General features: G+C 42.9%; 1 protein-coding gene across 1 annotated transcript; it reads right to left on the reverse strand.

Moving 5' to 3' along the window:
- Positions 1 to 305: 305 nt before the first annotated feature.
- On the reverse strand, positions 306 to 10,483 carry urad (ureidoimidazoline (2-oxo-4-hydroxy-4-carboxy-5-) decarboxylase). Its single transcript, XM_061980425.2, has 3 exons — positions 10,278 to 10,483; positions 2,786 to 3,020; positions 306 to 761 (listed from the first exon to the last, which is right to left on the reverse strand). The coding sequence occupies exons 2-3, from the start codon at positions 2,958 to 2,960 to the stop codon at positions 424 to 426; spliced, it is 513 nt and encodes a 170-aa protein (XP_061836409.1). The 5' UTR covers positions 2,961 to 3,020; positions 10,278 to 10,483; the 3' UTR covers positions 306 to 423.
- Positions 10,484 to 12,357: the final 1,874 nt, after the last annotated feature.

Consider the following 12,357-nt stretch of genomic DNA (forward strand, 5'->3'; position numbering starts at 1 on the left):
CACAATAAAACATAGAAGCGAATGAATATGAACTTGATTTACTTAAAATGAACAAAACTCCGGAATACAATGATGAGGTTTTTCCTACTCGTGGTGGCCAGGGACATGCCATCGGACGCACAGGTCGCCATGTTTGTCTGGTAATGTTCTTTAGAGAATAGGCAAACTCCCTGTAATAAAACATTTACTTATGCTGTATGTGTCATACACTTATTTTTTTAATCATTGCAGTAGGAGGGATCTCTTAAAAAGTCGTCCCTTTTTTACGCGAGGTGGCACAAATAAACCATGCAAAAACACCAAGACTTTGGCAAAAACTTTTTAATATAAGCACATTTTTGCCTGCTCTTTAGTTGCTGAGCTGCCAGATCTTCTTTTTGAAATAAAAGCCTTTTGGTGGACTTTGTGAGGCTACAAAGTGACTCAAGTGTCAGCGTGCACGAGGTCCTGAAGACGCAGGCGACATATTTTCTTGACCTCCTCGATGCCGCGCTCTCTCTCCGCCGCGCGCCCTTTGGCCATGCGAGCGCGCATCTGCCGGAAGATGTTGGGCTTGTCGTTCATGCGGGCGCAGATGACGAACGGGAAGCCAAAATGCGCCTTGTAGTCCTCGTTGAGCCGTGCCATGCTGGAGGCCTCCTCGGAGGTCAGCGCGTCCATGCCCACATTGGCCTGTTCCTTCAGAGACTCCTGGGTCAGCGTGCCCACCCGGAGGTCCCGACCGGCCAGATCCGGGTGGCACCGGAGGATGCCCTCTTTACCTGGACACAAATATGCTTTATCTGCAAATGGCTCAACAAATGTGGCTAACAATAATGAGATTTTATACAAAACCCAAAAGCAGTGAAGTTGTCACGTTGTGTAAATGGTAAATAAAAAGAAAATACAATGATTTGCAAATCATTTTCAACTTATATTCAACTGAATAGACTGCAAAGACAAGATATTTAATGTTCACACTGAGAAAAAAAATTTTTTTTTGCAAATAATCATTAACTTAGAATTTAATAGCAGCAACACTTTGCAAAAAAGTTGTCACAGGGGCATTTTTACCACTGTGTTACATGGCTTTTCCTTTTAACAACACTCAGTAAACGTTTGGGAACTGAGGAGACACATTTTGGAAATGGAATTCTTTCCCATTCTTGCTTGATGTACAGCTTAAGTTGTTCAACAGTCTCCTTCTGGTATCATTGAGATGGCTGAAAACGTATTTTAAAAAAAAAATACATATGTACATACATACATATATATATATATATACACAGTCATGGTGAAAAGTTTACATACACTTGTAAAGAACATAATGTCATGGCTGTCTTGAGTTTCCAATCATTTCTACAACGCTTGTTTTTTTGTGATAGAGTGATAGGAACACATACTTGTTGGTCACAAAAAACATTCATTAAGTTTGGTTCTTTTATGATTTTTTTATGGGTCTACTGAAAAAGTGACCAAATCTGCTGGGTCAAAAAGTATACATACAGCAATGTTAACATTTTACATCACATGGACAAAGATAAGACCTTCTAGAGGAAAGTTCTGTGGTCAGATAAAACAAAAATTGAGCTGTTTGGCCACAATACCCAGCAATATGTTTGGAGGAGAAAAGGTGAGGCCTTTAATCCCAGGAACAGAATCCTACCGTCAAGCATGGTGGTGGTAGTATTATGCTCTGGGCCTGTTTTGCTGCCAATGGAACTGGTGCTTTACAGAGAGTAAATGGGACAATGAAAAAGGAGGATTACCTCCAAATTCTTCAGGACAACCTAAAATAATCAGCCCGGAGGTTGGGTCTTGGGGACAGTTGGGTGTTCCAACAGGACAATGACCCCAAACACACGTCAAAAGTGGTAAAGGAATGGCTAAATCAGGCTAGAATGAAGGTTTTAGAATGGCCTTCCCAAAGTCCTGACTTAAACGTGTGGACATCGGCTGGGAACATCTCTACGCTGCTGACCCGTCTCCGCTCGGGATGGTGTCCTGCTGGTCCCACTATGGACTGGACTCTTACTATTATGTTGGATCCACTATGGACTGGACTCTCACAATATTATGTCAGACCCACTCGACATCCATTGCTTTCGGTCTCCCCTAGAGGGGGGGGGTTACCCACATATGCGGTCCTCTCCAAGGTTTCTCATAGTCATTCACATCGACGTCCCACTGGGGTGAGTTTTTCCTTGCCCGTATGTGGGCTTTGTACCGAGGATGTCGTTGTGGCTTGTGCAGCCCTTTGAGACACTTGTGATTTAGGGCTATATAAATAAAGATTGATTGATTGATTGACAATGCTGAAGAAACAAGTCCATGTCAGAAAACCAACAAATTTAACTGAACTGCACCAATTTTGTCAAGAGGAGTGGTCAAAAATTCAAGCAGAAGCTTGTGGATGGCTACCAAAAGCGCCTTATTGCAGTGAAACTTGCCAAGGGACATGTAAGCAAATATTAACATTGCTGTATGTATACTTTTGACCCAGCACATTTGCTCACATTTTCAGTAGACCCATAATAAATTCATAAAAGAACCAAACTTCATGAATGTTTTTTGTGACCAACAAGTATGTGCTCCAATCACTGTATCACAAAAAAAATAAGAGTTGTGGAAATTATTGGAAATGTTATTGGAAATGTTCTTTACACGTGTTTTGACCATGACCGTGTCTAATGTGACTAAAAGACCCCTCCTCCCCATCCCGGACGACCGGATGAACCACATCCCTAAAAGTGGAGTAGGGGTCAGAATGCTGGTGAAAGAAGTGGTTTGATCATTTGCCACTCACCTGACTCAGGCAAAGCGTCAATGAAGTCACTGATGGCGTCCTCCAAGGCGTCGATGCTGCCAAAGGGTCGCCTGGCCCACACAGCTGCTGCCACAATGGGACATTTCTCCACCACATTGCCGAAGGTGCTGACAAAGTCCTCGTAGGAGAGTTGGTTGACCCTGGAGAGTTCCATGGTGTTCTCTTGGAGACCACTGTGCAACGCTGTGAGGTGAACGCACCTAGGACACGCCTCCTGTTTGGGTTCATGTTGGCCTGATTGATTTCTCAGCCAAAAAAACAGGCTTTCGAATGTTTACTCAGTCATGTTTTTAGTGGCGTGCACATGTGCTATTTACATGGTCAATAAAAAGAGAATACAATGATTTGCAAATCCTTTTCAACTTATATTCAATTGAATAGACTGCAAAGACAAAAATTCGGTGACCACAGATGACGCGCTAGCTGTCCAAAGTCGGGACCCAGGGTGGACCACTCATCTGTGCATCGGTTGGGGACGTCTCCACTCAAGATGATCTCCTGCTGGCCCCACTATGGACTGGACTCTCACTATTATGTTAGATCCACTACGGACTGGACTCTCACACTCTTATGTTAGATCCACTATGGACTGGACTCTCACACTCTTATGTTAGATCCACTATGGACTGGACTCTCACACTATTATGTTAGATTCACTATGGACTGGACTCTCACTATTATGTTAGATCCACTATGGACTGGACTCTCACTATTATGTTAGATCCACTATGGACTGGACTCTCACACTCTTATGTTAGATCCACTATGGACTGGACTCTCACACTGTTATGTTAGATTCACTATGGACTGGACTCTCACTATTATGTTAGATCCACTATGGACTGGACTCTCACACTCTTATGTTAGATCCACTATGGACTGGACTCTCACACTATTATGTTAGATCCACTATGGACTGGACTCACACTAGTATGTTAGATCCACTATGGACTGGACTCTCACTGTTATGTTAGATCCACTATGGACTGGATTCTCACACTCTTATGTTAGATCCACTATGGACTGGACTCTTACAATATTATGTTAGATCCACTATGGACTGGACTCTCACTATTATGTTACATCCACTATGGACTGGACTCTCACACTATTATGTTAGATCCACTATGGACTGGACTCTCACTATTATGTTAGATCCACTATGGACTGGACTCTCACACTATTATGTTAGATCCACTATGGACTGGACTCTCACACTATTATGTTAGATCCACTATGGACTGGACTCTCACTATTATGTTAGATCCACTATGGACTGGACTCTCACAATATTATGTAGATCCACTATGGACTGGACTCTCACTATTATGTTAGATCCACTATGGACTGGACTCACACTAGTATGTTAGATCCACTATGGACTGGACTCTCACTGTTATGTTAGATCCACTATGGACTGGATTCTCACACTCTTATGTTAGATCCACTATGGACTGGACTCTTACAATATTATGTTAGATCCACTATGGACTGGACTCTCACTATTATGTTACATCCACTATGGACTGGACTCTCACACTATTATGTTAGATCCACTATGGACTGGACTCTCACTATTATGTTAGATTCACTATGGACTGGACTCTCACACTATTATGTTAGATCCACTATGGACTGGACTCTCACACTATTATGTTAGATCCACTATGGACTGGACTCTCACTATTATGTTAGATCCACTATGGACTGGACTCTCACAATATTATGTAGATCCACTATGGACTGGACTCTCACTATTATGTTAGATCCACTATGGACTGGACTCACACTAGTATGTTAGATCCACTATGGACTGGACTCTCACTGTTATGTTAGATCCACTATGGACTGGATTCTCACACTCTTATGTTAGATCCACTATGGACTGGACTCTTACAATATTATGTTAGATCCACTATGGACTGGACTCTCACTATTATGTTACATCCACTATGGACTGGACTCTCACACTATTATGTTAGATCCACTATGGACTGGACTCTCACTATTATGTTAGATCCACTATGGACTGGACTCTCACACTATTATGTTAGATCCACTATGGACTGGACTCTCACACTATTATGTTAGATCCACTATGGACTGGACTCTCACTATTATGTTAGATCCACTATGGACTGGACTCTCACAATATTATGTAGATCCACTATGGACTGGACTCTCACTATTATGTTAGATCCACTATGGACTGGACTCTCACACTATTATGTTAGATCCACTATGGACTGGACTCTCACACTATTATGTTAGATCCACTATGGACTGGACTCTCACAATATTATGTAGATCCACTATGGACTGGACTCTCACTATTATGTTAGATCCACTATGGACTGGACTCTCACACTATTATGTTAGATCCACTATGGACTGGACTCTCACACTCTTATGTTAGATCCACTATGGACTGGACTCTCACACTATTATGTTAGATCCACTATGGACTGGACTCTCACACTCTTATGTTAGATCCACTATGGACTGGACTCTCACACTATTATGTTAGATCCACTATGGACTGGACTCTCACTATTATGTTAGATCCACTATGGACTGGACTCTCACACTCTTATGTTAGGGTCCACTATGGACTGGACTCTCACACTGTTATGTTAGATTCACTATGGACTGGACTCTCACACTATTATGTTAGATCCACTATGGACTGGACTCTCACTATTATGTTAGATCCACTATGGACTGGACTCTCACAATATTATGTAGATCCACTATGGACTGGACTCTCACTATTATGTTAGATCCACTATGGACTGGACTCTCACAATATTATGTAGATCCACTATGGACTGGACTCGCACTATTATGTTAGATCCACTATGGACTGGACTCACACTAGTATGTTAGATCCACTATGGACTGGACTCTCACACTATTGTGAGTGAAATGAAGGTAAATAACACCAAATATTAACTATTGTCTTTATTACTGTCACAATCGGGGGGTACAGGAGGCGAAGCTTGGCGTGGTGCAGGTACAGGAGGTGAAGCTTGGCGTGTCAGCCGAGGTGCAGGAACAGGTGTCAGCCGAGGTGCAGGAACTGGAGCAGGTGCTAGCCGAGGTGCAGGAACTGGAGCAGGTGCTAGCCGAGGAGCAGGGACAGGAGCTAGCAGAGGAGCAGGGACAGGAGCTGGCCTAGCTGGGGTTGCGGCTTGGCATGCCGACGGACTGGGATGGAGGTTGCTACCTGGTTGGGTGCAGCTGAGCCACCCCACCAGCACAGCTCCCGGCCCCAGCCACCCCCTCAAGGGGCGGATACCAGACGCGCTCCTTGCGGTCTGGAAACGTCCCTAGGGGTGGGTGGAGGGAGGTCAGGAGGAGGGTAGACTCCTCCCCTCTCGATTGTCCAAAAAGTCTATTCACCACCCCCACTTTAGACTGGGTGGGAGCAATGCTCTCTGGGGGCGGAGCCAAAGTTACTAGGGGCGGAACTTGAAAAATAGAACACTGGGACTGAAAAAATCTAAATTTAGAAAAAATCTTCTCAAAAGGATTATTTCTAGAAACAAAATCCTTAGTGGGCGCCTGACAGAGGGAGTAAATAGAATCTAAAAAAAAAGTATTGGTCTCTGACGTCATCACTAGTGGGCGGGATGACGTCATCAGCACGGGTCTCCTGCGGTGGCGAGGAAGACTGGGCTGGTTGGGGAATCTTGTTGTCCCGGGGAGGATTTTGGGGGAACGACGCGTCATGCTGGCGAAAAGAAGCCTTTCTGGCTGGCTTCCATCTTCGCCAGCGCGTCTCCATCACCTCCTCATGGCCCGTCTGCGTAAGAACGTCGGCTGCCTTCATTCTGTCACAAACGGGGGGTCGCAGCTCGCTGCGACCGGTGTTCTTCCAATGCAAAGACGGCTCCGGACGACAGCGTGAAGGTAGGCTTGGATTTAATAGACATAAATAATCCAAACTACCACAAACGCAAACAATACAACAAAAAAGGCAAGCGTGCCTAAAACACAGTCTACTACTGAGCAGAAGCTATGGCATGGACAAGGAAAAAACTTACTTGGCATGAACGAGACGTAACCAGTATGACATAAGCACAATGAAGGCAGAACGAGTGAACAGAAAGAAAGGCTCAAATAGTGTCAGTGATGGCAAGCGGCAGGTGAAAATAATAAGTAACCATGGTAACAAACTCAAACAAGGAAGTGAAACCAGGAACTAAGGAAGCCCAAAACTAACAGCGTAACTAAAAAAAACATGATCCGGACCACGGATCATGACAATTACATGTTGTAAAAGTAGTCAGTGACACTTCATGTGTGTACTTATTAGTCTCAACCCTAGTGAACTGAATGCTAATGCTAACAAGCTGAGGCGTGAGATAAACACTAACATTTATTATGTATATATTGTTATATACTGATAAACACTGACCTTTATTATTTATATATTGTTATTTACTTATATTGTTCTGCTAACCTCGACTATGGATGTTGTGGATCGGTGGAGAGAATACTTCGAAGACCTCCTCAATCCCACCAACCTGTCTTCCTATGAGGAAGCAGTGCCTGGGGAATCTGTGGTGGTCTCTCCTATTTCTGGGGCTGAGGTTGCTGAGGTAGTTAAAAAGCTCCTCGGTGGCAAGGCCCCGGGGGTGGATGAGATCCGCCCAGAGTTCCTTAAGGCTCTGGATGCTGTGGGGCTGTCTTGGTTGACAAGACTCTGCAGCATCGCGTGGACATCGGGGGCGGTACCTCTGGATTGGCAGACCGGGGTGGTGGTTCCTCTCTTTAAGAAGGGGAACCGAAGGGTGTGTTCCAACTATCGTGGGATCACACTCCTCACCCTTCCCGGTAAGGTCTATTCAGGTGTACTGGAGAGGAGGCTACGCCGGATAGTCGAACCTCGGATTCAGGAGGAACAATGCGGTTTTCGTCCTGGTCGTGGAACTGTGGACCAGCATGGGAGTTTGCCCAACCAGTCTACATGTGCTTTGTGGACTTGGAGAAGGCATTCGACCGTGTCCCTCGGGAAGTCCCGTGGAGAGTGCTCAGAGAGTATGGGGTATCGGACTGTCTAATTGTGGCGGTCCGCTCCCTGTATGATCAGTGTCAGAGCTTGGTCCGCATTGCCGGCAGTAAGTCGGACACGTTTCCAGTGAGGGTTGGACTCCGCCAAGGCTGCCCTTTGTCACCGATTCTGTTCATAACTTTTATGGACAGAATTTCTAGGCGCAGTCAGGGCGTTGAGGGGATCTGGTTTGGTGGCTGCAGGATTAGGTCTCTGCTTTTTGCAGATGATGTGGTTCTGATGGCTTCATCTGGCCAGGATCTTCAGCTCTCACTGGATCGGTTCGCAGCCGAGTGTGAAGCGACTGGGATGAGAATCAGCACCTCCAAGTCCGAGTCCATGGTTCTCGCCCGGAAAAGGGTGGAGTGCCATCTCCGGGTTGGAGAGGAGACCCTTCCCCATGTGGAGGAGTTCAAGTACCTCGGAGTCTTGTTCACGAGTGAGGGAAGAGTGGATTGTGAGATCGACAGGCGGATCGGTGCGGCATCTTCAGTAATGCGGACGCTGTATCGATCCGTTGTGGTGAAGAAGGAGCTGAGCCGGAAGGCAAAGCTCTCAATTTACCGGTCGATCTACGTTCCCATCCTCACCTATAGTCATGAGCTTTGGGTTATGACCGAAAGGACAAGATCATGGGTACAAGCGGCCGAAATGAGTTTCCTCCGACGGGTGGCGGGGCTCTCCCTTAGAGATAGGGTGAGAAGCTCTGTCATCCGGGAGGAGCTCAAAGTAAAGCCGATTCTCCTCCACATCGAGAGGAGCCAGATGAGGTGGTTCGGGCATCTGGTCAGGATGCCACCCGAACGCCTCCCTAGGGAGGTGTTTAGGGCATGTCCGACCAGTAAGAGGCCACAGGGAAGACCCAGGACACGTTGGGAAGACTATGTCTCCCGGCTGGCCTGGGAATGCCTCGGGATTCCTCGGAAAGAGCTGGACGAAGTGGCTGGGGAGAGGGAAGTCTGGGCTTCCCTGCTTAGGCTGCTGCCCCCGCAACCCGACCTCAGATAAGCGGAAGAAGATGGATGGATGGATGGATGGATGTTATTTACTAATCAGTGGCCTAGTGGTTAGAGTGTCCGCCTTGAGTTCGATAGGTTGTGAGTTCAAACCCCGGCCGAGTCATACCACAGACTATAAAAATGGGAGCCATTACCTCCCTGCTTGGCACTCAGCATCAAGGGTTGGAATTGGGGGTTAAATTACCAAAAAATATTCCCGGGCGCGACCACCGCTGCTGCTCACTGCTCCCCTTACTTACCAGGGGGTGAACAAGGGGATGGGTCAAATGCAGAGGACACATTTCCCCACACCTAGTGTGTGTGTGACAATCATTGGGACTTTAACTTTACAGATAAACACTGACATTTATTATTTATATATAATTATTTACAGATAAACACTGACATGTATTATTTATATATTTTTATTTACAAACACTGACATTTATTATTTAAATATTGTTATTTACAGATTAACACTAACATTTAGTATTTATAAATTATTTACATATAAACACTGACATTTATTATTTATATATTTTTATTTACAAACACTGACATTTTGCATTTATATATTGTTATTTACAGATTAACACTAACATTTAGTATTTATATATTGTTATTTACAGATAAACACTGACATTTATTATTTATATATTATTATTTATGGTTAAACACTGACATGTATTATTTATATATGTTACTTACAGATACATACTAAAATGTATTATTTATATATTGTTATTAATATTTACAGATACATACTAAAATGTATTATTTATATATTTTTATTTACAGATAAACATTGACATTTATTATTTATATATTGTTATTTGCAGATTAACATTGACATTTATTATTTATATATTGATATTTACAGATAAAAACTAACATTTATTGTTTATATGTTGTTATTTACAGATAAACAATGATATGTATTAATTATATATTATTTACAGCTGAAATGGACCAAAATGAATCCTCTGACAAAATACTTTTTAGGAAGAATTCGGCAGACTTTATTTTTTTAAATTATATTGTTTTGTATATGATTGCTTTGTATTTAATTTACTTAATTTTAGTAAAATAATCATGACCTAATATTGTATGCTGATTTACATGGTACCCATCCATCCATCCATTTCCTACCGCTTGTCTCGTTCCGTGTAGATTAAATATAGTAAACCACTCCTCCATACGTCATCAGCCTGATTTGCATAAAGTACCTGAAGGGTGAAATGTGGTGGAAACCACTCACTTCTCTCAAGTTTTGGTGGAAAAGGTCATATTGACTCAAACAAACGGGACAAGCGGTAAAAAAAAATGGATGGAAGGAAGTTACAAAAAGAAAACAATACAAAAATAATAGAACTGCGTGGGGAAGGAGTTAGATGCACATTTGCAGTATTACACCTACCTGAAAATGGAGTAAATGTCACGTGAACTCCTTCTGGGACTTCCTATCTGAATAAAACTGACATTTTATCCGATTGCGTCGTGTGGTCACGTGACTGCTTCGAAGAAATCCCGCCAACGAGTGTCAGACGATAAAAGGCCCGAGGCGCTCTAAGTAGCGGCGAGAACAACACAAAAACACTCGCTATCTTATCAAATAGCAAATTATACAAATATAAACAGTTCGTTTTAGTTACAAAACGCCACACATTTTGGACACAACTGACTTCTTAGCGTTGCGAGTAGCAGCGAGGGAAAGGGGGAGGAGCTACGGAAACGGAAACTACGGAAGTCTGGCAGGGTATGCAGTGACCGGAAGAAGTAATATAAAATAACAGTAAATCGACATAAATAATGATTTATTTGGAATCAATTTCACACAAACGCAATATAAGATAATAAAGAAATTTACAAACAATAATATAGAGCATTTTAACTCACGTTGCAAGATGTGTGTCTCTTTTGCAGAGGTGGTGTTATTTTTATGTGTTTTATTTATTTATTTATTTACCAATCCGTGTTGCCCTGAAGGCAGTTATTATTATATTATACATGTGTTTTTTTTATACTAAAACTAATAATAATTGTTACATATGACTGTGCAATGAAATATGACTACAATGGTTCGATTTGTATCTAAAATTATTTCTATTTGTTTGCTGGATTTGCGAAACACTCGTTTGATGACGTCACTTCTGGTATTCGCCTGCCAAACACATCGGACTTTCTTTTTTTTTACCGGATTAATCTGTCGCCGTCCCACACAATGCAGTGTATGAGCGATGCTGTAAGTTGTTTATAACAAGTTAAATTGATGTCAGACTTTTTGAAAAGTACAAATAGTGCTGATTTGTTAAAAAAAAAAACGTACCGTCAGATTCGATTCTACGTGTACTCGGCGGACTGGTGTCGTCCTCTGCTGGACATTTTTTGACACTACAGCTCAATTGTGAATAAAAAACTGAACATATATAAGGTCTTTCCCCGGTGTGTGTTCTCGTGTCTTTTCAAATCACTATTGTTTGTTAAACCTTTACCACAGACTGGACATATATAAGGTTTTTTTTACCCCAGTGTGTGCAATCTCAAATGTTGACTCCCATGAAACATTTACTACAAACTGAACATATATAAGGTGTTTCACCAGTGTGCATTCTTGTGTGTCTTATCAAACCTGTTTTCTGGGGGAATCTTTTACTACAAACTGAGCACATGAATGGTTTCTCACCAGTGTGCGTTCTCATGTGTCTTTTCAAATAACCATTTTTTTGTTAAACCTTTACCACAGACTGAACATATATACGGTATTCACCGATGTGTATTGTTGTGTGCTTTATCAAATGTTCCTTCCGATAGAATATTCTACTACAAACTGAACACTCAAATGTTTTTTCTCCAGTGTGTGTTCTTGTGTAATATCAGATCTCGATTTCGCACAAAACCTTTACCACAGACTGAACATTTTCTCCATGTGTATTTTAGTGTGCGTTGCCAAACATCCTCCCGAAAGAATCTTTTAGGACAAACTGAGCACATGAATGTTTTTTTCTCCAGTGTGTGTACTCGTGTGTCTTTTCAGTTTACATGGGTATTTAAAGGTTTTGTCACAGTGAGGACATTTGAAGTGTGTGTTGTCAGTGTGACATGTCCCCTTTAACGTGGGGTGACTGCGGCTCCTCCTCCTGCTCAGGGAGAAGGTGTTTTTCACAGATGTCTGCCGGGCACAAGAAGACAAACACCTTGCTCAGTCAAATAAGGCATTGCCTTGCACCTGCATATGTTCTGATCATGTCTAAGGATCTGATCAGTCGCCACGTTGACATTCAAGATGTCGTAACCGTGCCGTGCATCAGTGAATAACCGAAGCAATACAACAAAGTCATGAAAAAAGACAAAATAAACCCAGCAGTAAAACCTTACATACAAACAAGACAGCTGCTCTTACTCCCAAAGGACAAAACCGAACAGGACAAACAAATGCAAGGCTCGAATTTAACCACGGCAATTGCCGCGACATCTTGTCATCCTCGTCCGGGCAGAAG

Source organism: Nerophis lumbriciformis, linkage group LG20, assembly GCF_033978685.3.
Source record: "Nerophis lumbriciformis linkage group LG20, RoL_Nlum_v2.1, whole genome shotgun sequence".
NCBI lineage: Eukaryota > Metazoa > Chordata > Actinopteri > Syngnathiformes > Syngnathidae > Nerophis > Nerophis lumbriciformis.

What these genes read in the sequence shown, in the direction of transcription:
- urad (XM_061980425.2), bottom strand. Translation starts at nt 2,960, where the DNA reads ATGGAACTCTCCAGGGTCAACCAACTCTCCTACGAGGACTTTGTCAGC. An exon ending in TGACGCTTTGCCTGAGTCAG is followed by an intron (nt 762 to 2,785) that starts GTGAGTGGCAAA and finishes ATTTGTGTCCAG; the next exon opens with GTAAAGAGGGCATCCTCCGG.